The sequence below is a fragment of the Aphelocoma coerulescens genome, chromosome 4 (genome assembly GCF_041296385.1).
Source record: "Aphelocoma coerulescens isolate FSJ_1873_10779 chromosome 4, UR_Acoe_1.0, whole genome shotgun sequence".
In the NCBI taxonomy this organism is placed as follows: domain Eukaryota; kingdom Metazoa; phylum Chordata; class Aves; order Passeriformes; family Corvidae; genus Aphelocoma; species Aphelocoma coerulescens.
Genome location: NC_091017.1, coordinates 55216502 through 55244266, shown reverse-complemented (window position 1 = coordinate 55244266; position 27765 = coordinate 55216502). Strand labels below are relative to the sequence as shown.

Below are 27765 nucleotides of genomic sequence, written 5' to 3'. Positions count from 1 at the left end.
ACGGTTCTGTTTTGGTCAGCTTTACTAGTACAAGTGACAGTTGCACAAATTGTATGGGTCCAGTTGCAATTACTACTTAATGTATTTATCCACAATCTAATTTTATATTTGGTCTTGTAGATTCGGCCTCAGAACTCCTGTGTCTGATGACGCAGAGTAAGTTGTCTTGTGTTCACAAGATTCTGTTTTAAACAACTTACACTGCATGCTTTCCCATCTTTCTACTAATTTAAAATGCAGTTGATGCATCATTATTATTTTGCAGTGTTTCGGCAAATAAATTTTTCAGACAGCGCTGAAAAATGGAATGCAATATGGCTTACATTGCAGTTAAAAATAATTTCTATATAAAAGCCCATAAAAACTAAGCATAATACTAATGTCCAGCTGTTGCTTAAAGTATTGTTTCCTCTTTTTTTCTTTTATTTTGTCTTGGTTTTCTTCTGAATTTCCATTGCCTCTAATCAGCTACAGGTAAAGAGAGCTGGGTTGAATCTGGGTGTTGAAGGAAAAAATGAAGTATGAGGAGGAACAGGAAGAAATAAAGAAATCCAAAAGCAAAATAATGTCATCGTGATCTTCAGAATAATTACCATGAAAATACATCTTTAGCTGAGCCTTTATTCTCCTTTAAAAACTTTATATTCAATCCCTTCCAGGTTAGGTTTAATTTAATAATGTACTAAATTTCAATTTTTAAGCTCTTCACCTCAACACTTTACTTTTCATAGAAGGAGTAGAACTGACATTTATTGACATTTATTACACTTAAAAATTTTAATTGTTCATGTATGCATACAAACTTCAGTACAGAATAGTATGCAATGTCATTTAGAAAGCTCTTTGGAAGTATTAGCTATTTAGAAGAGAAATAGTTGGGAACTACCCACATAATAATACCCTTAATATCCTTCTGTTCACAGAAATGCACATGACCTTCTCTGCCTCCCAGATTAAATCCCAAAATAGAAACAGTATGGAGAGTTGTAGGGGTTTTATAATGAGTATACACAGAGACTCATATGCAATTTTTCACCCTTTCCTCTAACGATAAAGCTCAGAATCATGGACTGAGTGTTCTTGACAAGTTCTGTAATACCTTTATGCTGAACAGAGCCTGTGTCCTCTGACTACAGAGTAAACATGATCATTTCCAGCAGCAGGAATCTGTCCAGTCAAAGGAAGGGATGAAGTAAAAAGAGCAATATAACATAGAAGTGCTATACTTAACAATGGGGATGTTCCTGCCATTTCAGAAGGCCTACATATAGGATTGATTTTTCATCTTTCCATGTCTGTATTAAATGCAAACATGAGAGAAGGTACATGGAGACACCTTCAAAGAGGCGTTGCAATGGGCTTGGTGGTATAACGTGAGAGTAGCAGAGATCGATAAATCATACTGCTTATTCCATATTGATTCTGATTTTGTTTTAAAAGGCAAAGCAATTAATGCTCAAACCTCATTGTCATCCTTTCCAGATATGCCACAGTTTACAGAGCAACTATTTTCCTTAACTGTCTTTTAAGTTCTTATAAAAGTAAGATTGTGTTTTTCCTTTTGAAGACAAAGTATTTATGAAGATTCTAATAAAACTTGACTCTCAAGTAGGAAAAATAAATTGAACTGACATTCAAAATACTTCCAAAATGTTTGTCACATCTCCATTGAAAACTGTAACTTGAATTCAGTCTTAGACTAGATGCTCTTTATTCCAGCAGCAAAACTAGGAACTCTTTTATTGGACTAACAAAGTTCCCTTGGCTGGTTAGGGGAAAACTAGATATTGTCATCAGTCCTGGTCTGTCTCAGCATCCAGAAAAGGCAATACTTAGTGTATTGCTGCTGATCAAGCCATTCCTATCTCCTGAAGAGAGAGAATTCTGGTGGTACCGTGATAGTCCAGTGTGAGTTTAGGCTCATAGTGGGCTGAGATTTTTGAGTATTTCTTTACTAGAGTCTGATTCTTGAGCCAGTCTGTCCCTTTTTATATTTTGTTGGGGTTTCTTACTATGATTGTACAATGGTAATGCAGCCACATAAATAAATGCCTTATGTAAGGATTGTTAACATATTGTCATAAAAGGGTTTTTATTTTTTCTCTCACTTTTAAATTAATTAATCTAAACAATGAAGTCCTTGAGAACTTTTTTTAATCCAAAATTTGTTTAGACCTGTTAAATAAATTTCTGCATGATATCGCTGACAAGAACAACCGTAACTTGTGATAATAAAGCAGTGTAACTTGAAAATCCCAACATCCCTAATACGCTGTTTTTCTGCGCAGTGCTTTTCCCCAGATGATTGTTAGAACAGCAGGTCTGGTACACTGGTCAGCAGAAGGGCCCTCTTGCTTCAGGACAGAGTTTGTATGCAATCTCCAGAGCTGTACTAATGGCAGAAAGTTAATGAACTTGAATTTGGTGCAGTTACATATTCCCTGTCTACTTGTGTGCTATTTGCCTGCTGGCCCAGCATGTGGTTGAAGGAAGGAGTAAATTTGGTTCTGGTCATGGAGATGTTGGTGATTGTCTGGAGCCATTTGTAGATTATAGAAGACAGTAATAGGATGAAATTATGCGGGACTCATGGTGAAAAGTCTCTTTTGATAGAAGCTCAGAGTTTTGGCCTCCTTGATTCTTTTCTAAGAATGAACTTGTCAGGCAGAGAAGATGATGTAGACCTTTCAGTTGGCCTTGTCTGTGTACTCAGGAAAGGAGGTTTTTCTCCTCAATGATTACTCCATGCTGGTCAGAGCAGAGCACAGTGCTTTGAGATGGGACTCCTTCCGATTGCTGTCTCGGGAAGATACTGTTGTGGAATAACATGTTGCTGCAGAGTTGATGTTTGAGCCTACCCAGTTGCTGATCCATGGCAATGAAGGCCCATCAGCAGGAGATGACAGCTGGAGTAGGAGGTGCATCTCGGGTTGTAGTGTATAGTTTGACTCCTAGCCAAGGCTAAAGCCTTTTCCAGAGAACCTTTTTTACTGCATTGTTAATAGTCATAAAACTGTTGCTGTCTTTGTGCACGCTGTGAGATCTGCATGAATTCAGGGAACATACATTAGACTTACATTCGGAAATCGAGGTACTCCTGCTAGAAAGGCAAGATTCCTCCATCCCAAATGGCAGAGAGTGAGTACTCATGCACTCTACTAGGACCAGTCACCACCATTTCAGGTCTTATGTTTTCTCCTACTGCATGTGAATGAAAAATTGTTTGACATGAGGAAAGAGTACAAGAGAGGAGCTACACAATCAGTTTGACCCAGAAGGCACAAGGTGGCAAATAATGAACACTAAAGGCTTTCTTAGTGTGAGTTTCAAAAGCTCTGAAACTGGAATAAACCCTATAAGAGTGACTGTTGCAAGTTATGCATCTCCCAACCTACCTCACCAGTCTGCCAAATATGACTGATATGTAAGTTTTAAAAAACAACGCTTGCCATCTCTTTAGATTCTTTTATTTAGGAGTGTTCCAGTCCAATCCTGAACAATGCAACTGTCAAACTACCCACAGAAAAACACAAGTTAGTGTACCCTTCAGCATTCTGTTTAAGGGGTGAAGCACAGTATTAGGTTAACTTCACTGTTCATGCTTAAAGGCAATAGGATGTTGATTCTGTCCTTCATTTCTGAGTAAATACCTACTTACCAAGATAGAATCTGTGCATGTCCTTTTCCATACACTGTCCAGACCTTTCAAGTTTTTCCTTGAGAGTGGCATTCCCGTCTTTGCTTGCCTGAATACAAATGCTGGCTCATAAATATATGCACGGCTTTCCGTGGCCATTCACTTTGATTACTGTGGACACAGTTGCCCACAATTTTATCTTCATTGGGTGCTTCTCCTGCTAGTTGGCTCATTGGCTCATGTAAAGCTGCAGGTGATCGTTTGAGGACTGCTGTGAAATCACTTCATGTGGAACTGCATGGCTTTCTTTTAAGTTTTTTTTTGCTTTGAATGGCACAACTGAGGTCATGTTTTACTAATAATAGGTAGCAGAGGTGGAGTAGTAAGCACGTTATCTTTGTGTGAAGATCTTTATATAATATAAAGGGATGCATAATATCAAACCATAACCTTTTTTTTCCTTTAACTCTCCAAAGGTCAGAGACATAAATAGAAAAAAACTTTTTTTTGTCCTGGACGTCATCTTTTCCTTGTTAGGTTAGCTGTATTAATAAGTTGGTGCTGGTAGCATTGGATTTCTTCAAGACAGGAAGGGGAGGACAGGGGACGGGAGGAAGCACCATGCAGTTTGAGCTAAGCATACTTTTCTGGGCAGGCTCCCCCTGGCTTTGTAGCAATAGCAATTAGCTAGCCATGCTGCCCCTGATATATTTCTCAGGCCTTCTTTTACCCAGAAATGGAAACTTTCATCTGTGGTGTTAATCAGAGTGATCTTGAAAACCCATAGGGCACAAATCTGCAGAAAGTAAAATGTTCTGAATGATAGAATGATTTTAATAAGAGCTGTTGATGGAAGTGTAAAGTTAGTAGTGCTTCTTAGTGAGAGACAAAGTTGCAGTCAACTAACAAAATCAAAAGCTGAGGAGTGTAAAAATGCCTGAAGTACTATGTAGGAGTCATAGGGATCCTAACGAGCCCTTGGAGGGGACTGCTGCTTTTGGGAGCTTTGTAACGAAGCAGGTGTCTGATTCTGCTGTAGCACCCTCATGTGGCTTCAGCTCTTACAAGCTGAAGGAATATAAGCCTATAAATAAGACTGGGCTTGTTGTTATTTCCCCCTTGTTTAGGAGTGTGAGTATGTTTGACATGAGATGTGAAGAAGAAGCTGTGGCTCAGCCTCATAGCAAAGCTCGCCATGAGAAGCTGCAGAACATACACAACCAGCTGAAAGAGGACGAGACCAGATGGCAAGATGTAAGTATATGACATTGGCTGCAATGCTGGCAGGCAGGCACTGAGGCCAGCCAGCTAGGCAAAAACAGGACAACCTGCTAAATCTGCAGTTGCTGTCAAGTGCTTAAAATAATCAGGAGAGGTTTTTTTTCCTCAGTGGATTGTTGCTAAAAGAATAGAAGTTCATAATTTGATGTAAATCAAAGAATACAAGATCTTGCAGTCCCTCTGCCTGTTCACCAGGTATTTTGCTTTATTTAAAAAATGTAAAGAAACTGTGATGAGATAAAAAAATGGAAGAAAACTTCTAACTGCTGACTTCTCTAACTTTTCTAATTAGTCAATGTCCAAAGTGACAACATACAAGACTAAGTAGGACAGGGAATAAATGGGTTGAACTTGTCTTTAATAAATTCGTATAGATACAGAAAATGTTAATGTTTTCCATCTCCTCCAAGCAAACAAATGGCATTTCATGTTAGCTACACCCTGCTTGGTTTACAAGGCCTTTCCAAACCCTCCTTCCTTGATGTGTTTTGTTAAGCTGTCCAGGCATTTACCATTGTCTGCAGCAAAATAGCAAGGAGAGAAAAACATGGTATGCAGGTAAGTTAGTACCAGGAGTTTTAGTTTAAATTCTGTTCATTCCTAAAGACTGATTTTAAATGAGGAATTTGGGGCATTTTTTTAGTTTAAAAAACCCCAAAACACAGTAAAACACATCTCTTCAGGTATGGTAGTTTCTCATTACAAGGAAAGCTTCTGTGAAACACCTCAGAGAGGTTTTTGGTAGAAAATTCAAGGAAAGGTAAAAAAACCAATTGTATATACAGCTAAGAAGTGATTTTCTGTAGTAGAACAATGAAGGACTTTAGCTGAAAGGTCTTTATGTATGGGAAGCCATAATTTCCCAGCAGAGACAAGAATAAATCCAAAGGTATTCAAGAAGTTTGAGAACTTTCTGCTGTTGAATTGAAAATCCTCTGAGCTGAAGTTCGTACATTTTCCAGGCCCTCAGCACCTTCTACCATGAACTAAAAGTTCTCAAGAAGTACTAAAAATTACTTTATTGGAATGTCCTTGGCATTCTGAAGGCTTTATAGAGACATATTTCATGGTCTGATATTTTTATATGCCCATGCTGTAAATTTGCCAACAATTAACAGTTTCAAGGCTTTTTAAAATTATTGTTATTCTAAAGCATCAGAACTGGAAAAGATAAACATGTCTGTATTTTAATTATGAAAAGAGGAGGAGGGCTTATGTTAGAAAATTTGCTAATGAAAAACTAATTTTCAAACAATAAGCAATAGTGGAAGTAGGTGAATAAAGAAATGCTTTGGTACTTCAATGAGGATAATTAGTAGCTGAGGAAAATGAAAGGCCGATGTTTCATGAAGGGCATTATAGACTGATATATGTAGGTCATGTGAAGAAGTACTTTAATGAGCATTCCCTTAAGTGTAACATCAATAATTTGTGGGTTTAAGCTAAATTAAAAGTGACAATGTTTTTTCCTGATTTTAATAAAATAAGTTATGCTTGCAGTACCTTCTGCTGTTTACCAATAAAAATGCAATTAAAATATTTGGGAAACCATGTAATTAATGAAATAGCCTTTGAATTGAGTATATGTTATGAATATCTGGGTTTTATTAAAACCAAAATTTGTTAGAGTGCATGAAATATAATCTGTGTACTAATCTCCTGATGTTGAAAAGTTAATGACAGATGTTCCCTTACAGTTTCCTAGGAAGTTATTTTTCTTTGCAGAAGTTCTGTAGTAGTTACTTTTTTATATAAAATTTTGTTCCTTTACTAGTTGGGTGCAAAGAAATTTTACAGTTTACGAAACTTCTTTACTATAATTCTTGTACTGTGAAAATATCTTGCTTCTGTATCCTTCAGGATTTGTGAACTCATAAAAGATGCAAGAGAACAGAGGGGCCCATAACAGGTACCTCCTGTGACTCTCTGGTTTAGTGTCAGGCTAATTTTTCAGGAAAGGCAGAGAGCCGGATTCAGTCAATCTGCACAATTTCAGGCAGGCAGATTCCAGAAAGACTGAGATTGTTACTTCAGCAAGGGCATCTCTGTATAGCTTGGGTGTATAGCTATGGGATACAAACCATAGGCTTTTTACTCAGTCATCTCTCACACCAGCCAGGTGTGAGCCGTGTCACTCCTAACCCCTCTTGCTCATATCTGGATCCAAAATACTGCAGGGTAGCCATGACAAAGAATTTAAATTTGGATGCTGCACTGGATTTTTCTACCAAAAAAACCCAACATCATGGATCAACCATACTTGCATATAGTTGACTGATAGCATGGGCAAAGTATGGAACTATCAGCTCTCCAAGGCAAACTATCCATGCAGCTGTAGCTCATGATAAAACAACATCCATTCTTCCCATGAACCCCTGCTTCCCATATACCTGATATAGTAAAATTCTTCACCAAACATAATTTTTTTACTTAATCTTTCTGGGGAATTGGATTTTGTCCCTAGTGTTGGCCCAAGTGAAAATGAGTGTCCTGACCGGTCCTTTTAGGCCGAATTTCCTGCCAAAAGGAAAGTAAGCAGTGAAGCTATAAAATCCTTACTGTATCCTGCTGGTAGCAGGAAATTCAGTCAGGGAACATCTTCATTTATGGCGTGATCTCCTTTTGTCATTGCAATAAACAATGCTGCCTGCAGGTGATGGGAGCCTAGTCCACAGGCAAGACCAAGTATTGCAAAAGGCTCATGGGGTTCGTTATCTGTGGCCACTTTTTAGTTATTTGCAACTCTGCATTCAGGGGCCTTCCTTCTCTCACAGGACCTGGCTCGGTGGAAGAGTCGTCGAAGGAGCGCTTCACAGGATTTGATAAAAAAGGAAGCTGAGAGAAAGAAAATGGAGAGGTTATTGGCTGGAGATGGAACGAACGAGCGCAGAAAAAGCATCAAAACCTACCGAGAAATTGTGGAGGAGAAGTACGTTGTTTTCCTGGAGTGTAGTGGCATGTCTGAAAATGCTGTGTGCTCCATAGGTGATAAGTAACTGTGGGCAGCCATGCCTGCAAGCCTGAGAGAGGGAGAGGGGAGGATGTTGATTGAGCAGAAGAAATGGGTGGATTTCCAGTGTTAATATGAGGGTCTCTCTTGTGTTGTCTTCCTTACAGAGAGAGGAGGGAGCGGGAGCTTCATGAGGCATACAAGAATGCAAAGACACAGGAGGAGGCTGAGAGCATCCTCCAGCAGTACATCGAAAGATTCACTATCAGTGAAGCTGTCCTTGAGCGTTTGCAGATGCCAAAAATTCTGGAAAGAAGCCATTCAGTGGAACCAAATTCCCCACTGAAAGACCCAAATCCTCTGAGATATTTAAGGCAACAGTCACTTCCTGCTCCAAAATTCACTGCCACAATTGAAGCAACCATTGTTCCCACCACTGAACTAGAGCCCAGCAGTTCAGCAGGACGCACATCTCCCAGCAAAAGTGTCTCCAAGGCTGTGCCTATGCTGACACCCAAGCCTTACTCACAACCCAAAAATACACAGGAAGTTTTAAAGAACTTTAAGGTAGGATACATCACATGCCCCAAAGTCAATCAGGAGGCAAAGAGATCTTGATTAGATCATTTGAACATACGTGTAATGCAATTATGTAGAAAATGGTGGCAGCATTCTGATGTTACAAAATTCAGCTTCATGCTCTGTGCTGCCTGGGTTAATGGTTTCTTCATGGTTACCAGTCTTAGAAACTTGACCTCTTCAGACTGAAATATTTGCACTGGTCATTTTTCCTCAGGCTAAATTTGTGGGAAAGGGAGAATTTAAGAAAAAAGCAAGGCATTTCCTCAAAGTTTTTAGAAAAGAGTATGTGGTCATGTTTTTTGTTTTTAAACAAGATGGAAGGTACAGGGAGTGTGGAGGCCCTGACTTTTGAAGCAAGACCTGAACTGACTTTTGAGTAAGGGGTCTGATTTTTGCCATACCCAAACAAGTGTGTCCCTAATCCTTCAGAGTCAAGAGCTAGGTTGCCCAAAGATTTTCTCTTTCTTAAACATGCTTCTCACCAGGGATGAATGGGGAAAGCTGCTTCACTGGCATAAAGAGAGGATTTAGGTTGTGCATGGAGGTTTAGGGAAACAGGTTGGTACTGGGGTAGCAGAATAACTGGAGTTGATGGTGAGAGATGGAGAGTGGCTGGATTGGATTGCAAGAACTGTGCAAAGATTATGGGAGTAAAAGAAGTAAGAGAATTTGGATGAAAGCAGGGCTGCTGGGAATAAGGGTGAGATTTGTGGGAAAAAAGGATAGGAGAAGAACAGGAGAGATTATTCTGAAACCAGAATATTAAATGTGAGGAGTGAGTCTTTTGACTGGGTGGTTGTGGAGAATGGGAGTAAGATACTGAACCAATGATGGAAAAAGCAAAGAACTGGGATGTGTTAAAAAGAACAGACCAGAATAAGTCGTTTGAAAACATCTGCTGTTCACAGTGCCTGTGCCAAAATGGGAGCTTATCAAAGTCTCATTGTAATCATGTTGTGAGCAGTATGAAGCCTACTGGCATGCGTGCCCCCAGCCTCTAGAGTTTGGGTTCCCTTCTGTCTGCCATTGCTCATACTTTGCTAGTGGCATTCAAGGGTCCCTGAAGCCCTGCTGATATCCTGGTAGCACTGCTACCATGTATATTTAGGTTGTTTGCTTTCTAAAAAATAAGTCAGCTTTTTATAGCTAGTGAAAAAAGTATGTTGTGATGTATAATTTATTGAAGTCTGTCCCAGCTCTTGTGGAAACCACACCCCACCTTGTTTCCTAGTTGAAATGTGAAACTGATAATTCCTGTTTTTCTTATACCTCAGCTGGTATGCCCCCAGAGTTTATCTTTTAGATATCAGTCAATCGTGGATCTTTGGGGTTTTTTTGATCCCTGACACTTTTTTCATCAGAGGACCAAAATGGGTGTGTGTATCACCATAATGTTATTGCATATATAATTCACATATGTGGGGAAAAAACTAACCCATGAAGGCTTCTGCCCCTCACAAGCCACTACAAAAAAAAAATCTGTCTGAATGTTGTTCACATGATGTGAAAAAATGTGCTTTGTCTCAGTAGGAATCATTCCCTAGCACATGTAGCTGTAGCATTATTTTCCCTTGAAACACCAGTCTGTCGATGATTCTTGGCCCTGGTGACAATGTGTTGACTCCCTCCAGATCAGAAGGAAAGGAGTATGTTTGTTTAACTCTGCAGCCAGGGCATCTGTCCTGCTCATTCGAACATTTGATTTTCCTCCTTAATATAAATAGAGAAATGTCTTAGTCTAAACAGAGACACTGAAATGGATGGTGTGGCCTGCCAGTGTTTTCCTGGCCTTTTAATTTTTTGCGATCTTTCATAACCTGCCTCTCTAGTAGATAATCCAGCACACAGTCCTGGACGACTTGGGGCTCAGTGCCTGCTCACATTAAACCCTAAGAGAGATACTGTGTTTGTTAAGTGGATGAGGTCATTGTAGAAAGGGAGGGAATATTTTCATCTGAAAACCAGCAGTGGAGCTGATTGTGCAAGGGCTAACTGCCTTCACCTTCCCACACATCTGGCAGAGCTAAGGATGCCCAGCAGCTCAGAGATGGCCTTAGTTAGTCATGCTCATGAAGAACAGGGCTCTGGATGCATGTGTACGAGAAGTCAATGGGAGGAGTTTGCCCTCAGCTTGGTACTGATGGTATATAGTAAGTTGGAGTGCCACTCTTGAGGTATCCAAGCTGTTCACTCAATGAGTAAGGAAGGATCTCTGTGCACAGAGTAGCAAAGCCCTCCTTACTCCTCAGCCCTGCTGACAAGCCTCTTAAAATCCATGCTGTAGCCAGGCAGGAGCAATGTAATGGTACTGAGACCTGGTCCTCTCCTGGTTTCTCTCCACCTGGACCCTCTTATGGGGAACAGCCAGTGAGTTCTCTGTAGCAAGACTTCTCTTGTATGCTTCTACAAAGAGCCCTTCAAATTGAAAGGAGTCTTTACATGCCACCTCCATTCAGAAATTACAGTGTTACAGCGCCGAGAAGTTGTATCAGTGCAGAGGAAGAAGCTGAAGTATATTTTGTACTTTCTTCTTTGCTTAAAGGTTCCTTAGCAGGAATATACGGCCACCAAGGAGCTAGCTTGACCCTGAGAAGAAAGGTAGTTAAACTCTTTCCAGACTCTCCTGTTCAAGGAGATTGCCTAAAGTAATTTTTTGGGAAAGCACCTAATCTATTTGATTGCCTTATGGAGAGGGTGGAATCACCAGTTTTATTTGCTGGTGCCTTGACTATGTGTTAAGAACAAAAAAGAAACAAGTAGATGAACTCAGCTGCTCTTGTCCCTTCAAAGTTCACATGACAGTGCTTCAAAAAAGCACAGACTGCTAATACTGTGGTGAGGTCATTGGGGTACATAAGCAGTTCATCAGCATAATTAGTCCTGGAGAATCTGCCTGGCTCTTGCATAAGGCAATGTAAAACCCAGCAATTTTGGTCTAAATTTTACACAAAAATTGATTTTTTTAAAACATCTTTGATCTGTGATGCACACAAAGGGTGTCTGTAGACAGTTACTGGGAGAACAGAATGTGGGAAACCAGGAAATCCAGAAAAATTATTTCCTTGTGTCTGTATTTTGTTTATGAGCCCCCTAGGGTCATAGGGTCCTCTTCTGTTTTGGCCTGTGGAATGAAATATGTGCTTGGCTCCATCCTTCACTGATAACAAAGACTGTGTTAATGATTGTAGTATCATGTTGAACTCCTAATTTCCTAAATTCCTTTGAATGCCACTTGTCTCAGCGTATTTGTTTAACTTTATTCCACAGGTAGATGGAAAAGTCAGCATGAATGGAGAAAATGTCAACGGCATGGAAGAAAAGGATAAAGAATGTACAACAGTAATATTTACTCCTTCACCAGCCAGATCTCTGAAATTTGACGGAGTAGCCAGAGGGGACAGGCCTCCGGTAGAGTTGAAGAAGGACCCCCCAAGTGTTGAGCTCAGTTTACAGAGGCCTGCCACTCAGAGTGTGCACAAAGAGCCAACAGTAAGACCAACACGAACAAACCAGCCTTACTTTCTTTGCCAATTTTCTGTCTCATGATGTGTTTAATCACTAACTAATGATACCCAAGTGCCTATGTTTGCCTTATTTCAAAAGGGTGTGCCCAGACCAGGAAAAAGACTATAAACAAAGCCCAAAATCCTTTGTAAATTAAAGGCTTCTTCCTTTTGTATGTGGGTAGAGAAATAGGAGGGTAAGATTAAAAAAACTTTTTATAGCCAGTGGGGGTCTTGGGGGGGTTTTTGTTGTTGTTTTGGGGTTTTGTTTGTTTCTTTTGGGGTTTTTGTTTGGTTGGTTGTTGTTTTGTTTTGTTTTGTTGTTGTTTTGGCATTTTTTTCCAGATGTCATGCAGCAGATAAGCATGCTTTAAATGTGCTGGGCCGGGGAGAAATTGATTCAGTGTCCCAGCCGTTGTGCCGGTTTATTCAGTGCTTCTCCTAATGTCAGCTGATTAGATCAGCAACATAATTGGACTGTGTGAGCCATTATAATTAGTCTCAGTTTTCAATTTTCAAAAGAGGATGTGGATGTGCTGGCAATTTTGAACATTTGGTTTTCATTCCCTTCTCAGAAATATTAGAAGAGGGGATAAGCTATTGAAATGCTCAGAGGGGCCAACATGCTTCTTAACTGCCTTATCAGAGAAACAAATTAATTTTAGCCTTTCATCTTTCTCTCTCTCTCCTCCCCAGAGAAAAAGGCAGGAGTAAAACTAGAGCATATCACATCAGGCATCTAGATGCTACAAAACTGTAATAAAAGTAGATAGTAAAAGCAAAACAAGAAATAAGGAGAGGATTGCAAAGAGAGTATGTAAAAGGGTTGCAAGCAAGTGACAGGAGAGGGAATTCTCACAATTTTTTCTGTGTAACAACAAAGAGAATTGGAGATGTGGTGAGAGTTGGGGTATGATAATTTTTTCTTTCATCTTAGATTTCATCCAAGCATTGGCCAGAGGGATAACAGGGAGCAGACAGGGATCTATGCTGGGCCCTGATGGCTCATTCATGAGAAGGGGTTTGTGTTTTACTCCCCTGCTTAATGCCAGTCTCTAGCTATGGGCACAAACCATGGAGCCTGCAGCAATCATGGGAACTGGTATGTGCTGTGAGCACAGACTTGATCCTGTCAGAGGGAACTGGTATTGAGTCAAAAGTGAATGATTTGCAGGGAAGGCAGAGCTGAGGCTGCTCCTGTCAGAAAAATTTGGATGTGAGGGAAAAGCCAGGTAAGCATTGCATCTGATATGGAAGAGCAGGCAGTGGGAGTATTTGGAGAATAGAGAAGAACCTCAGCTTGCTGGAGATTAGAAGCTCAATGGCAATCAGAAAAGTAGCCAGGTGAAAATATTACTCACTCCTTTTTTTAGGATTTTCAGGCCTAGTTAGAGTTATGAGGAAACTCAGCAGCAGAAGTCACTGTTAGGTCTTGAGTGTGCTTGTATCTCTTTGATGTCCTCTCATCCTCCCCTTTCTACAGCTTTGAGGATGATATGGCCAGCTGAACACAAATTTTTCCGTGTCTGGTTTCTCCTTCCAATTCTTAGTTCTTGTGGTGATACTAGCAAAGGAGGCAGAAGAGTTTGACTCCTCAGACTCCTTGTGACTCTTGACATTTGCAGAATAGCTCCTGGTTTGTAAGCTTGAATGCACTTAATTACGAAGCCTCCAAGAGAGAATGCGTGTGCACCGAAATGGTGCTAGTGACAGACTGTCTATGCTCTAACTGCAGATTTTATATCACTAGCCTCACAATTCCATCAGTAATGTGACTGGGTAGTGCAACCATCATAATTACTCCGGGCACTTCAGCTTCAAGCAAAGGTATTAAATGTATTAAACATGTCAAGGGCAGAGCAAGGAGCGCAGACTGCTTTGAGGAAATCTTCCATGGTCAAACAAGTGGAACTGAATGTGGTGAGAGAGAAGGGAAGGAGATCTGCCTGTAGCTGGAAGGGAATTTGCCAGCCGAAAATAAGATTTCAGGTTCTGTTTCCTCTGGATGTTTACTTCTCTTTACCCAGATGCTTCTTTTTAATTTTCCAGGTCTCCATGCCTCAGACTAAGGCATGGGCAGTAATTTAGCTGTTGAGCATACAGGAGAGTCCTTTGTTGATGGAAAGGGCTTAGATGCCGGGTTACAGAGATGGGGCATGGTACTGATGCTTGGCTTCTTCACTGTGTGCGTTGGGACACAGACAAGCACTGCTACAGACAGCTTGATATGGTTGTAATTGGTCGGGGGCCTTATCTGCAAGAACTGGGCATCTACGCTGGACTCACTTCACTCAGCCTTCTCCCTGTACTTACTTTACTTCGGACTTTGGACAACTAACACAATGATGTCAGCCTCATCTGCAGAGCCTGAAAGGCTAAACTCCTCTCCGAAGGATAGAACCCCTCCTAGGAAGGTTGGGAATTCAAATTAGGAAAGCTAAGATCCTTCTAGGCTTGTCCCACTCCCCATAAAATGTGACCTCTTGCTCAGTAGGATACTGCATCTAGCAGTCACTGACAGCCTTCCAGAAGGGAAAAAGAGGTTTGATGTTTGCTCCAGGAGTGGGACATTCTTAGAAGTAAGGAAGCCTTCTGAAAGCCTCCACTATCACCTCCCACAAAGCAAAAACAGGACTTTAGGTTTTCTCTGATGCTTAACCCTTCTGACATTCCAGAAGAGGAGGAGAAAATGACAGAAACAGGCATAGAAAAGCATCTGAGATGAAGAAGAAGAGCTGTCTAGAGTGGAAGAAATAACTGAAGCTCTTATGCCTTGAGAAAACTTCTACAAATTAAGCATGTTTTCAAAGCCATTTCTAAACTTGCTTTCACTATGTTTATTTGTATATTTTATTGATTCATTTCTTGTTAGCTATGTCCTTCCCAGGCTTTGAATAAGATTCACAGGTAATAGTTTCTGTGTAAGGAAATAGTGGTTTAGGAGTTTGTTTTTTCCCCTCTAGTTGCTTGTAGATTTGGTTTGGTTTTGTGTTTTATTCATTAATTTTCTGCTCCAAGTCTCTTTTGTGGAATATATATTTCTTTTCATGCATACCTTACCTATAATAGCACTCCTGTCCTTCCCTTGTGATTCTCTTCTGTTCTTTACATGCCCCTTCCTCCTCCTCCTCCATCCCTCATAGGGCTGCTCCCCTGCTGTTTCAGTTCATTTGTCAAATGTACTAGTTCTGCCTTCTCTCAGCCTGGCTGGCTTCCCTTTGAAGCTGTGTAGTCCTAATTTGAATCTGTCTGGCTGCCCTCAGGCATTGTCTGCAACAGGGGAAGATGCTGTGCAACTGTAGTCCAACAGCGCTTTTGGCCTGAAGTTTATTTAAGTTGCACCACTTAAAACACTAATACTATTGAGGCTTTTGGGGAGCTAGGGAAGTGCAGAGATCATTTCCTGTGGGAGAGACCTCAGTGTCAGTTGTCCTTTTGACAAGTGAGGGATCCCATATATATGTGAGTCAAATAATGTTTGGCAATCAGAGACTGACTGGGAAACATATGTACATCCTGCCTAAATCAACTATGAAATGAGATGCAAAAAACTGCAGCAGGTGGGCAGGACAGTAAAGAAAAATATTATCAAAAAGTATACTTATATCTCTAGTGTATAGGTAGAGTATTAGGTAGAGTATAGGTAGTGTAAAAGGGATTTTACCTTTACTTTAAGAGACTTACCTTTACTTAAAGTAGCTTATGAAATTTTGCCTGTGATTAAAGGCTAAAAAGGATAAACTTGTCCTACAAACACGAGGAAAATATCCCGCTGGTGTTTGTGGAGCAATGTGGTGCTAAGAGGGGTAGTAGGTAAAGCATACCTATACCTCTCAATTCAGTTGGAAAAACTGAGGCACAAGCCCAAAGACTGATCAATCAGAGGCAATATCAGCAATAGTGTGAGAATCATCTCCTCATCCTGGTCCTACCTGTCAGCCATTTTGGCTGTGTAGTCTTCCCATTATACAGAATAGTGGTGGACACTACAAATGGTGAGAAGTTGTATCCACTAGCTCTTTGAATCAGAAGCTGGCAAAATAAATGTTTTGTTTTAAAGCAGTGTTTGTGCATATTTTAGTGTAGAGGAATTAAGTAAGTAAGTAACATCCCTTTATTTTAGCCAATCTTTCTATGAGCATTTAGAAATTATTGGCTTCCTATAGTTCTAATTATAACTTCGCTCTGATCAACCAAAAAAAAAAAAAAATGTAGCAACCTTAAAAAGATCAGGGTGAGGTAGTGATGGTGGGGAGAGACAGTTTTCTTTTAATTTTTCTCTAGCTAGCTTAAACTTGTCCATTTCTACTCACTGCATGCTTGGCACAAAATACACTTGTTTTCTACATCCAAGTAACGCTCTCCTTCATGTTGAAAAATTCACTAATTGAACTGAGATTAAAGTATAGGCTTTCTTGTGGTTGAGGATTGTTGGCCAAGCTACAGGAGAGCAGGGCTGACATCCTGGTTTGTACATATCCAGTAAGACAAGTCTTTGTTCTTTGATTCATTACAAGAAACACTCGTAGAGGAAGTATGTCTGTTCCAGATTGACAGCTTTGCCTTGCACCACACATGAAAAGGTGCACGGAGGGCTGGACTACCTGAAGGGTAAAAGGTGCAGGATGAGAAGTGAGAGCAGCAAAGCTTCAAAGCAGCTAGAAGGGAACTCTGCTCATCATTTGGTTATGAACATAACATGCCTGTCTCCTGTCCTTCAGACAGCCATGCACTTTTCACTGTCTGTCAGTGAAAGAAGCTAATTTTTCACCCCAGTCAAACAGTAATAACTCTAATGACTATCAGGAATCCTTCACACTTTCTTGCAACATTTTCAAGACTTCTCTGTCAGCTACTGATTACCCTGATCTTTCGTTGTAAATAGCTGGCCTGATTATAGTATTATATAGCTGGCAGATGACTTAACCTTTTGAAGCAGTGTTCTGGCTGTAGTACCATATGTTGCATAATATGCAAAAAACTGAGCTGTGGCAGCCCAAGGTTGTGCCATCATTACCACTCACATCATTAATTTTGATTAGGAAATCTTTGTACGAAAATTTGGAAGTCAATGATATGTGCGGAATTCGAATCACTGAAGTTTTGTGATTTGTCAGACAATTTCTACATGTAGCTATTGATGTTGCAACCAATTTCATTCCTGAATGGTTTTACAAAATTTGAATTGCAGTTTCAACCTGATTCTTTCTGGTATGTCTGCATTCTCGCTGGTTCCAGACAGCTTGTTTTGTCATGTTTTCACAGAAAATACAGTAACAATATTTCACATGATTTTATGTGCAAGCAGTGTTAACTGAGCTGTGTTTCGATTTAATTTACAAGAAGGATTAATAAAGTTCTACTGTAACTTCCTTTGGAGTTTGTATTCTTGTAGAAGTTGTGACACTCTGTGTGTAAGGTATTGGATATTGTATTTTTAGGGTTTTATTAAGGGTGTAAAGTTCTGCCATAGCAGTAGCCAATATGGCCATTTCTGGCTTGTATGATCTTAATTAAAGAAATACTTGGACTGATACCCTCGTTTATGTGATAAAAATCCTGTCTGTCACAAACTGAGCTAATTTATTTTCATGCCTAACAGGTGTTTGGTAACACTGTATACTTGTGCTTGTGTCTTTGTTAAATGGATACCTTGTTTAGCAGAACATTGGTGTTGCTTTGTCCTCTGTTACTGACATGCTCATAACCACAACTGCCATCGCAGTGTTTAACTTTCCATCATGAACTATGGCTAAGTCATTAATTGGGAAGCTTACTTTAAGTCCTGGGTATCCAGATGCATGGGGTAATAAAACCACCCATCCAAGTAGACAGCATTCTTCACCTTTTAGAAGTTTTAATAGGACAGAGTCTCGACACCAGCCTGATCTGTGGGCAGAGATAATCATGGCCCCCATGCACTGAGGTTTTTCCTACTCCTCTTGAAGGCTGCTTTGCCTGTGGTGGTGTTGTGTGACCTTCCCTCACAGGCATCTGCAGCAGAGCATGTGTTTGGAATGGCTCTGTTGCCCTGCAGAAAGAGACCTCTGCCCACACAAACACATATGGCAGAGGGGTGCTGAGAGGCTACATCAGTCCTTCATCCCAAGGCACAAGAGCTCCTCATAGAACTGAAGCACCTCAGAAACATCACTCACTAGGTTACTCAGTCTTTCACTGTCCATGTCAAAATACAGTCCTCCTAGGCATAGTGAAATGCCTTAGGTGTAGTGAAATGTAGTTTGTATGCCTTTTTCCATGTTCAGTGATAACATCATCATTTGATTACAAATATTTATGAAATGTGAAGGATGATAGTCTGTGGTAGAAAAGATATTTTATCAATTATATCAGTGCAAGAATTTTCTTAAGTGTATCATGCACCTGTGGGTAAAATACTAGATAATACTACATTAACTTAGTATTATAAATAGAATTAACTTTAGTGGAAATAAGAGAGTTCCCCAGTGAAGTTGACTTAATTTTTTTATAAATTAGTTACTAATCAGTTTTATATTTTTAGCTGCATGTCACTAGCATTTAATTTCTCAGCAGAGGGAGGAGAGAGAGTCAAGTCGTGTGAGCAGGAACGGAATTTCTGCAGCATGCCATTGGAAAGTCAATTTTCCTGCAGCACATAGTAGCTCTTTTTTCTATAAATAACATTTACGTCTATACCTGGTTCAGCCTCCTGGGTATAGGTTATGGGTAGGTTTAGTTATTGCACTTGTGCAGGATAGCTGCATGACAGCACCAGAGGTGATACGAGTGCCTCATGTCTGTGCATCATGTATCACTGCGGCATTCACTGAGCGTTTTAGCTTCTCTGAGAGGCCATTATGGCTGTGCTCATTCTCCAGCACCAGCTCACATCAGCAATTGACTTTCCTGGGTATAACAGTTTAACACTTTTTGTATGGGCCCTGGGATTTTTACAGTTTGTAGCTTTAAAGCCTCTGAGGTTGAAGTTAAAGTTGAATGTATTTATTTATTTTAATTTTCAGTTTGGACAATTGAGTTGTTTTTTGAGAGTGAAGGGTGAATTCCATTGTTTTACCAAAAATATCGATCAAAATACTAATAATTGAAATCTACAACCATTTCTTTGGCAGGGCTTATGGTTTGGAGCAGTGAGTTTGGAGCTTCTTGCTTTTGCATGTGAAAACGACGTTTAGGGCAAATACTGAGCTCTCAATAATAGTCATTTGTTTAGGTTTAACGACTATTGTAAGTTGTAGAATGACACAGAGTAATTCAGGTTGTAGGTCCCTAGCTGGCTCTGCTGCTTAAAACAGGATCAGACATGAGATGAGAACAGGTTGCTAGGGGCTTTATCATTCGAATCTTGAAAACCTCAGAGGACAGAAATGGAACGACCTATCTGGCTAGCCGGTTGGACTGGGCTGCCTGTCCTCATGCAGAAAAGAAATACTTGTTTCTGCTTTGAGCAAGGTTGGGAAGGATTTCCAGTAGCTTCTCCCCTGGCTACTGTTGTATCAGGAGCCAGAACTAAAGCTGAAGAGGAAATGTTCTTTAGTTGCGGTAATGTTCTGCTGAGCCTTTTCTGATGAAGGCTCTCAGTGACACAGCAGGCTGGCATCCAGATGAACTGGGGGAGAGAGAGGTGGGTTATTTGAAAAAAAAGAGCAACTAAATGGCAAGTGATAAACCTCTGGGGCACAGGACTTGGAAGTCTTTGGAGCATTTCTCTGGGCCTGTGTTTTAGCCTGTGCCTCAACTCCGGAGACCTCCCCTCCTGGGAGTGTGTGAGACATGGAGGGAGAGGTCTGTGCTTTCTTCACTCTTGGTATAGATACATTCACAGGTGGACATGGTAGAGAGGATGTCTTGAAGCTTTCCATGTTACCTTTTTAGAGGTAGCTTTCTGCCTCATCCAGTTCAAGAACTGCTTGTAGGCACGTGGGGGATGTATCTTCATGTCTTTGCTGGGGCAGAGGCTGAGGGTGGCAGAGGTGAAGGTGCACTGGGAAGTGGCGGCAGTGGGGAGGATGGCGGGCAGCCAGCCCCAGCAAGTGCTGCCGCTTCTAGAGACCCATGGCTGTGATCTGGTGCCTGTCCTGCTGAGAGGTGGCAGCACAGCCCTTGGCAGGCCCCTTCTCTTGTTCCCAGCACTGCTGGCTGCCTGCTGGGCTTGCCTGGGTCAGTGGCCCTGGCCCCACACCAGTCTGTACTATTTCCTTGCAGGGCATCTTCCCAGACGTGTTCCCTGCCCCTCTTGAGAGCATGCCTCCCTCCAGAGAGGAGACGAGGCAGGGATTCACAAGCTTTGCCAGCATTAAAGTTCCCTGGAGCTTTATGGTGTGTCCAGAGGTGTTGAGATCCTGTTGGCATTGTCAGCAGATGTCCCCAATGACCAAGCTGTGAGAGCCCAGGTCTGTTTTTCATGGGGCATGTTCAGATAAGGGGCCACAGGTTCATGTGGGCCTGCAGGGGTAGGAAACAAGATCCATGCAGAAGGTGGAGGTCTGATTCCTGCCTGCAGAAAAGAGGAAATTTCATCAGATTTCCTCCTTTGCAGCTGTTAAGAAGATGGAGGAGTGGGAGGAGGACAGGAAAGAGAGTCTACAATAGACTATTTCTGAAATATGTTACTTTTTATTTCTAAAAGTAGTCTGCATTTTTTATTTTCCTCCGTTGAATGTGCCATTTTCGAGATCTTGGATGCATTAGAAGCACTAGCTATGGGCAATGGCTGATAGCTTAGCTGCAGATTTTTCTTGATTTGCCTTCTGGAAAAGCAGATGTATGGTGGAAGCCGCTGAATAGATCAGCTGAAGTGTTACCCTTGTTTTGACAGTGTGGTTTTAACTCTGCAACAGCCCTGTCCAGGTCAGGAAGCTTGCTTTTCAAAGGCATTTGAATTATTGTCTTGATATGGTCTTACCATATTTTTTCAGTCCTCTCTTAATAGTGTTTCAAGTATTTCATTACCTTTAATATAAACTCTGGCTTTTCCCCTCAGATAACAGATTGTTTAGACAACCGTGAAATAAAGGAAGTATTTAATTACTTTGCCACTTTCCCAACACTAGTATGTGCTCTCTGTTCACTAATGCATACGTTTTTGTGTTATTCTGGAAGGTGAAACTAGGGGGAAATGTATGCTTATCTCCAGCTAACACAATCCAAGATATCCTACAGTTTTAAAGCTTGTAGGAGCTATTCCAAACCAACCACATTAATGGCTGATGATGAGCGATTTGAAAAGGAGATTAAAGCGCAGCCATTCAATACCCGAACGGGCACATATTGCTCTGAAACATTCTCCCCAATGCCCCGCTGAGCTCCAAACTGATGTGGTTCAAACACACTACAAAGGAGCAGCAAGCACTGCCCTGAGGAATTAGCACATGCTTTTATTTCCACTGCACTCACTCCATGCTGTGTTCCTCTCTCCAGGCCTCCCCGGTGGAACTGGATGGAGCTGACAGCCTGCAAGCCGAGCCCAGCCCCAGCAGTGCGGCACCTGCCCCCGCAGCGTGCCCATCCCCAGGTGGGTGTGCTGCTGCCCTCACCCCTGCCCATCCCCATGTGGGTGTGCTGCTGCCCTCACCCCTGCCTTTGCCCTTCCTCACTTACGGGCCCGGACGGAGGCACACCCTGTGGCAGGAATCCAATAGAAGCAGCAGCAGCAGCACCAACAGGGCTCATTAGAAAATGCTGCAGATGTCAGTAATTTTGACATGAAATGAAACTGATTGCAGTCAGAACAGTCATTCAGCGCAGCAGCCTCCAAAGGATGTGGTAGAGCCCCTGTGGCAGGAGGTTTTTCTGGTGCAGCTGGACATGGTGCTAGAGAATCTCCTCTAGTCTCTCTTTCCCACAAAAGGCGGGACAAGGTAGTCTGTCGAGGTCCCTTCCAGCCTGGGCTATTCTGTCATTCTGTGGTTGAAATGACACACCTGAGTTGTCCACTTGGCCATTTGTGCAAGTGCAAACTCAGTGCCACAGCATGCTTTAACCAGAAAGCAACAAGGACAGAAACTACCAGTCAGTAATAGCTTCTGTTTGACACATTTTTTTCCCCAAGACATTGAGGAATGGGGAGAAAGAGTAAGAAGGGGCACTTCAATCCCCATAGGGGCTTTAAATGGACAGTATTGTGTAGACTCCTAATTTTCTGCTTTAAAGCCTTTATGCATGATTCCTAATCCAGGGAAAGGAATTTGCTGGTAGAATTTTAAGCTGTTTTCCTCAAAAGTATGTTTCTGAAACATTGTCTTTGAGTAGGCACTTTATTTGCTGTATGCTATTATACTAAGTTCGTGGTATTTTTTGTTGTTAATTTTTTTTAATGGGTCTATCAAAATTCAGCTTGGTATGGGTAAGTAAAAAGTACTATATCAAATAGGTATTTAAATGAGATCTCTGGCTGCAGTTGGTATGTAAGCATAATGCTCCTATTTGTTGGGGATAAATGTGACTTAAACAATTGAGCTTTGCCCTCGAACATCAATGAGGTACCATTCCCCAAAGATTAGAAGCACATGGGCTGTTAGCAAGGGCTCATTAGCTGACTTAATTACTTTGGCTCCTAGATGCCAAAGTACATAGTTTAGCAATTTTGAATTGCATCTGGAAGGTAATGTAGAAGGTGCAATCTTGTAATGAAATGACCAAATTCTCTTCTCAAGAGTCAACAGTGATGAGCTGGTGTTGTCTACAAATCACAAAGCCACTTTGGCTCCAGCTCCCCTGCTGTCAGAAATGCTAAAGATTGACAGCAAATTTTAGTATTGTCTGGCAAGGAAAACTGAGATAGCATTGCAAAAATCGAAATGGCAAAGTAACATGGGGTTTTCATTATGTCTGCTTTGGAGGGATAGATGGGGTCCGAAGTCTGTGAGCATCTTGTAGAGTAAACAACCTCCTTTGCTGTTCAGTACAAGCCAAATACTTCCATGCTGTGGCTCCTATGCCTCTAATGGTGGGGGAACTGCTCCGAAGGAGGTTGCATCTGCCTTGGAAGCAGGAGCAGCTCTTGTCTCTGCTGGTGTGCACGTTCTTAGTGGAGTCTTAGGCTGCATCTCTTTCTTAGCTTGCTCTCCCAGCCTGTCAAAAGGGTATATTCAGAAGCCGCCACTGCTGCTGCGGTTGGAAAGGGAACAGGATCTGAAGTTTCTTCTTTAGGAGGTTGGAGAGATGTCCGGGTGCTTATTCAGTGCCTGAGATGCTGGCAACTGCTCTGCTTCCAGTGGTGGTATCAGCGGTCACAGTCCTCAGCTGTAGACCTGTGTGCTTATAGTCCCTTCTCCCAGGAACCAGCATCAACTTGTTGGGTTTCTTTAAGAGTTAGATGACAGCTAGGTTATTCAGTCCAAGGCTGCCTGTTAGCAGTTTGTTGTCTGATGCTTAACTGATGGTCAGTGGAAGTGGTAGGTTTAGTGAAAATAGGCAAGCTGAAATATCCTCCAGTGCTGAGAGTGAGACCATGTCATATAGCTACTTGTCTTTGTAGCATCTTAGGATAGGATTCATCACACAACTTCAGTAAAGAGATCTTAACTCACTAGGCCCATTGTAGGTTACAGCTTGTCTCAGCCAGAGGAGTGTCTGAAAGAGTTTGTGTGACTCTTTTCCAAGGACTTCTTCTCTATTTTTGTTGACTATGAAGGGTGTCCCTTGAAGCCCAAGTCAAGTGTAACCACATAAATTTTGATAGGTGATTTCATTATTTGAGTCTTGTCTTCTCTGAGAGATTAATTTTTCCTGTGTTGAAAAAAGTTTATTTTTTCAAAACATCTAGTAAATGGGCTCACAGTATATCCAGTAAGAAACTGGATTGTAAGAAATAGGCAAACATTTTATTTAAAAATGTATCTTAATCTTGCAACATTATCTCTTATATGTGTGGATTAGGTTTAGATCAAAAGCAATTCAAGTCAACTGCAGCTTGTGCCAGCCCTGTTGTGAAGAGATTAGAATTTCTTCCCAGTCCTGTCTCTTCAGAGGAAACTGCTTCAAGCGAGAAAGAAGTGAAAAAAGCTGAAATAGAGCAGCAGAAGGAAGCAGAGCTCCCTCCTGCACAGGAGGTATGTATGGACAAGAAAAAGAGGGAGAGGAAAGCAAAACAAAAGAAAAAAAAAAAAAGGAGAAAGATCTTACACAGAAATGTTTATTGTGCAAATTGGTATTTTTCTCCATATAATGTCACTTCAGGAGTTCATTCAAAGCATGACCTGGAAGGATGGTTTCAGCTGCCAGATCCTGTGGTTGTCAGAAAGTTCCCCCTCAAAAGGAACTCCACGGTGTCTGCTTGTAGTGTTTGAACCTGTAAACTGGAGGGACTAGAAATGAGAACTTAACCTACAAACCCCAGTCCCACCACCTTTTGGGAGGGCAGAGTATCCAGAAGGTGTAGGCTGTGGAGCTTAACCTCTTAGTCCTCCTGAAGTGCTGAACAAGTGCAGGTGGTGGTAGAGGTGACAAATGGCTGTGACCATACTGCTCTGTCAGGTGAATTAGATGTTGGTAGCTAGATGTTGGTAGAGGATTGACTTTGGTGTGCAGGGCAGTGTGAATGTCAACAGGAAACTGCTACCAGTTACTTACAGGACTTCAGTACTGCAACTCCGTGTTGTAATTCTGGAGATAGAGGATTCATCTTTGATAATGTTGTTTCAGAAAATAAGTAGAAAGGGTTTAAACTAACCTTTGATTGAACCTGTTGCTTTTTAAATACCGTTTTCTGCTCCCAAATGTCTGAACAGGTGAAGAAAGCAAAAGCCCTGGAAGAAAAGGGGAGTGTAGTGCTGCCGTTTTTAAAGAAACTACCCGAGACCAGCCAAGTTACTCTGCATAACTCTGGTCTACAAGGTGAGCAAAAAGCATTTGGAAAACTCAGCCAGACATATGGCTGAATATGGGCATGTGATGTTCAGGGAGAAGTGCCTAATCAATAACTTGGAGAGTTTTGGAGCTAAAACATTTATTTTCTATTTTCATTGACTGATATTGGTAATGTGGCTTCTCTGATGCAAAGGACTCTTCTGGCTATTCCTCTTAAACACAACAGCAGAAATTTGACACAGCAGAGGAAGAGCCCTATCTTGCATTTACCTGGCCTAGCAGAAAAGGCTTTATTATGTCAATGAGTATTACATACTGCTGCTCACAGATGAATATGACTTATCAATTGGTTTTATTTCATGATAAAATTTTCTGGCAATAAATTCTGCACTCAGCTGCTCTTGTGGAGCTCCTTTTCATAGATGAACAATACACATATCTGGCCACATCCTTGAATTTGACCACTGCCCAGCACAAGTTCTTGCAATGCAGAACCCTTTTTCTTCGTGCCTTCATGACAAAGTTTTGTTTGAGACTGATAATGTTTAGTAGTTTGATTTTAAATTTATTTTAAAGCTGCATTTTATGTGGTATTGTGGAAGAAAGAGAGAAAAATTCCCTGAAGTTTTTTTTCCCCTAAGAACTTCCTAGCTTGTTAAACTATAGGTAATACACTGGTTAGCCTAACGTTTTCAAGGTTAAAACTACTGAAGGTGCTCCACTGTGAAAAAACTGGAGAGGGACTTTTTACAAAGCCATGTAGTGATAGGAGAAGGAATAAAGACTTTAACCTGAAAGAGTGCAGATTTAGATTAGATATTAGGAAGAAATTCTTTATGATGAGTGTGGTGAGGCACTGGAACAGGTTGCACAGAGAAGTTGTGGATGCCCCATCCCTAGAAGTGTTCAAAGCTAGTCTGGATGGAACTTTGAGCAGTCTGATCCAGTGGAAAGTATCCCAGTCCATGTCAGGGGGAATTGAAACTAGATGATCTTTAAGGTTCATTCCAACCCAAACCACTCTGTGGTTGTCTGAAAAGGAATGGAATCCTCACTTGTTTTTAGTGGGGAGGTGCTACCCAAGCAGACTTTGAGAACAATATCGTTTTATGTTAAGCAAATCAAATCCGATATCAAGTAACAGGTCATAGGTCTCTTGCCTGTGTTCTGACTGGTGCTGAAACACTTGGCTGCACTCTAGTGTTCACACCATATAGAGCACTGAAAGGCTCACAAAATCTGTTAAAACCTGTATCTGCAATAGGAATGAATGCAAGCACCATGCAAAGACTTGAAGGAGTGGCTGCCTTGCATTAGTGTGCTAGAGCTCTCGTGTAAGTTCAGGTGGCATGTTGCAAAAGTAGCATGTAAATACAAACAGTCCATGTGATCTTCGGGTCCACTGTAAATTAGCTGCCATGGGCCAAAGCGACTGTAGACAAAATCCCTCTCATGACCAAGGTGGCTCAGGTCTGAGAGTCTGTCATCGCCTTTTGACCGCGCTGTTTCTTGTTTTGTCTCTGTGCCGTTGCCTGCAGAGCTGCCCCGCGGGGCCATGGTTCCGCTTAGGGTTCGCAACAACTGGCGGCGCTCACAGTTTTTCTCCCAGTCAGGTAAATGCGGCGCTAAGAGCAGCTCCAGCCCTGCTGCCGCTCCAGCCATAGGTGTCTTCGGACGTGGGGCTGGGGCGAAAGCTGATGATCACGGGGGCTTGTTCTACCTCTCGCTTCCGTAGAAAATTTCTATTCCTGCTGCACAGTTGACAAAGAGCTGTTGGGTTGCACATTGTTGTGTTGCTCTGGTTTCAGGCACCCAAAAGAAATCCCTTGCCTATAAATACCTTTTTCTTAATTTCTTTAAATCAGTCTAATTTTCAAAGACATTTGGATAGAAAATGGCAATGGTTCTCTTCGTAACTGTGGCTCTTGAATAGTGTAGTCCCATTCTTTTAGCATTGCTGTACTTTTTCCTTCCTTGAACTGAATCACGAAGGGAAAAGTAGATCAAGGTAGGTAACACTCGGTGTCTGAACACTGCTAACATCTGTGGCCAGAAGTAGATGGCATTAGCTAGTGGTAGAGTAGAACCTGATAGTTAATATTGTGCTCCTCTATACCCAGATAAAAAGTAGTTTTGTTGGTGATTGGTGTAATCTGGTTTCTGATTTATTTTCTTGCAATTAGTCCTTGCATTTGGTTGTGGGAGCAAATAGGAAACTAACATAAAGCTCTTTTATACAGATATAGTGTAGATTTGTTTACAGGCTGAGGACATTTTGCTGTGTTAAATTTAATCTTTCATTGTTCTGTTTTTTTAATAGCTGATTCTGATAGTGGCGACAAATCAAATGTGAGTACCTTTTTAGGGTTATTATTTGGTTCAGTGATTTGTGTTTAGCAGAAATTAATTTTTTATGCAAACTGTCTTGTAACATGCCTAAACCAGAATAAGAATTTTTTTCTCATGGACATGTGAGAGGAAAAGTACAACCCAAATCAAGGCACAGTCTGAATCTGGAATTTGTGCATTCTCCTCTTATCTGGAGCTAGATATACAGTGTTTGGTTGCTGGAGCCACTAAAGCTTCACAATCTCAAAATAATATGTAATTCTGAATTATCCATTCTATTTTAAATGCATAGAAATGAAAGGACTTCATTATTCTTCTGTTTCCTCAATGAAACAAAAAAACCAACACACCACAAATGCTACTCTGAAGTACACAGTATTTTACATTCTGCTTGTCATATAGAAATAGACAAAATCTTTTCCTATGAGATTCAAATACTACTCGTAGTGGAAGGGAATATGACAGCTGACTATCTGAAGTTGCCCTTGATTATAACGATTTTAAACGCATCATGTCTTAGGATCCTTAGTGAAGCCTGAGGATTTATTTCATAATGGATTAAAATTCAAAGCAAGACTATAGGCTGTTGTGCTACCAGACATAAGATGAGAGAATATTTTTTACAATCTAAAACTTCTTTTCATGTTGTGCAG

General features: G+C 41.1%; 1 protein-coding gene across 4 annotated transcripts in view; it reads left to right on the top strand.

The window, feature by feature from the left end:
- Window positions 1–27765, top strand: part of LIMCH1 (LIM and calponin homology domains 1) — a 176566-nt gene that overhangs the window by 130573 nt on the left and 18228 nt on the right. For 3 of the 4 annotated variants that reach the window (XM_069014211.1, XM_069014210.1, XM_069014209.1), the window contains 9 exons: window positions 121–156; window positions 4765–4891; window positions 7693–7847; window positions 8036–8435; window positions 11718–11939; window positions 21374–21467; window positions 23834–24006; window positions 24685–24790; window positions 27084–27112. In XM_069014211.1, coding sequence (XP_068870312.1) covers window positions 121–156; window positions 4765–4891; window positions 7693–7847; window positions 8036–8435; window positions 11718–11939; window positions 21374–21467; window positions 23834–24006; window positions 24685–24790; window positions 27084–27112 — 1342 coding nt within the window. Of the gene's footprint in view, window positions 1–120; window positions 157–4764; window positions 4892–7692; window positions 7848–8035; window positions 8436–11717; window positions 11940–21373; window positions 21468–23833; window positions 24007–24684; window positions 24791–26301; window positions 26377–27083; window positions 27113–27765 lie in introns of all 4 variants that reach the window. The other variant, XM_069014212.1, reaches the window with a different exon arrangement.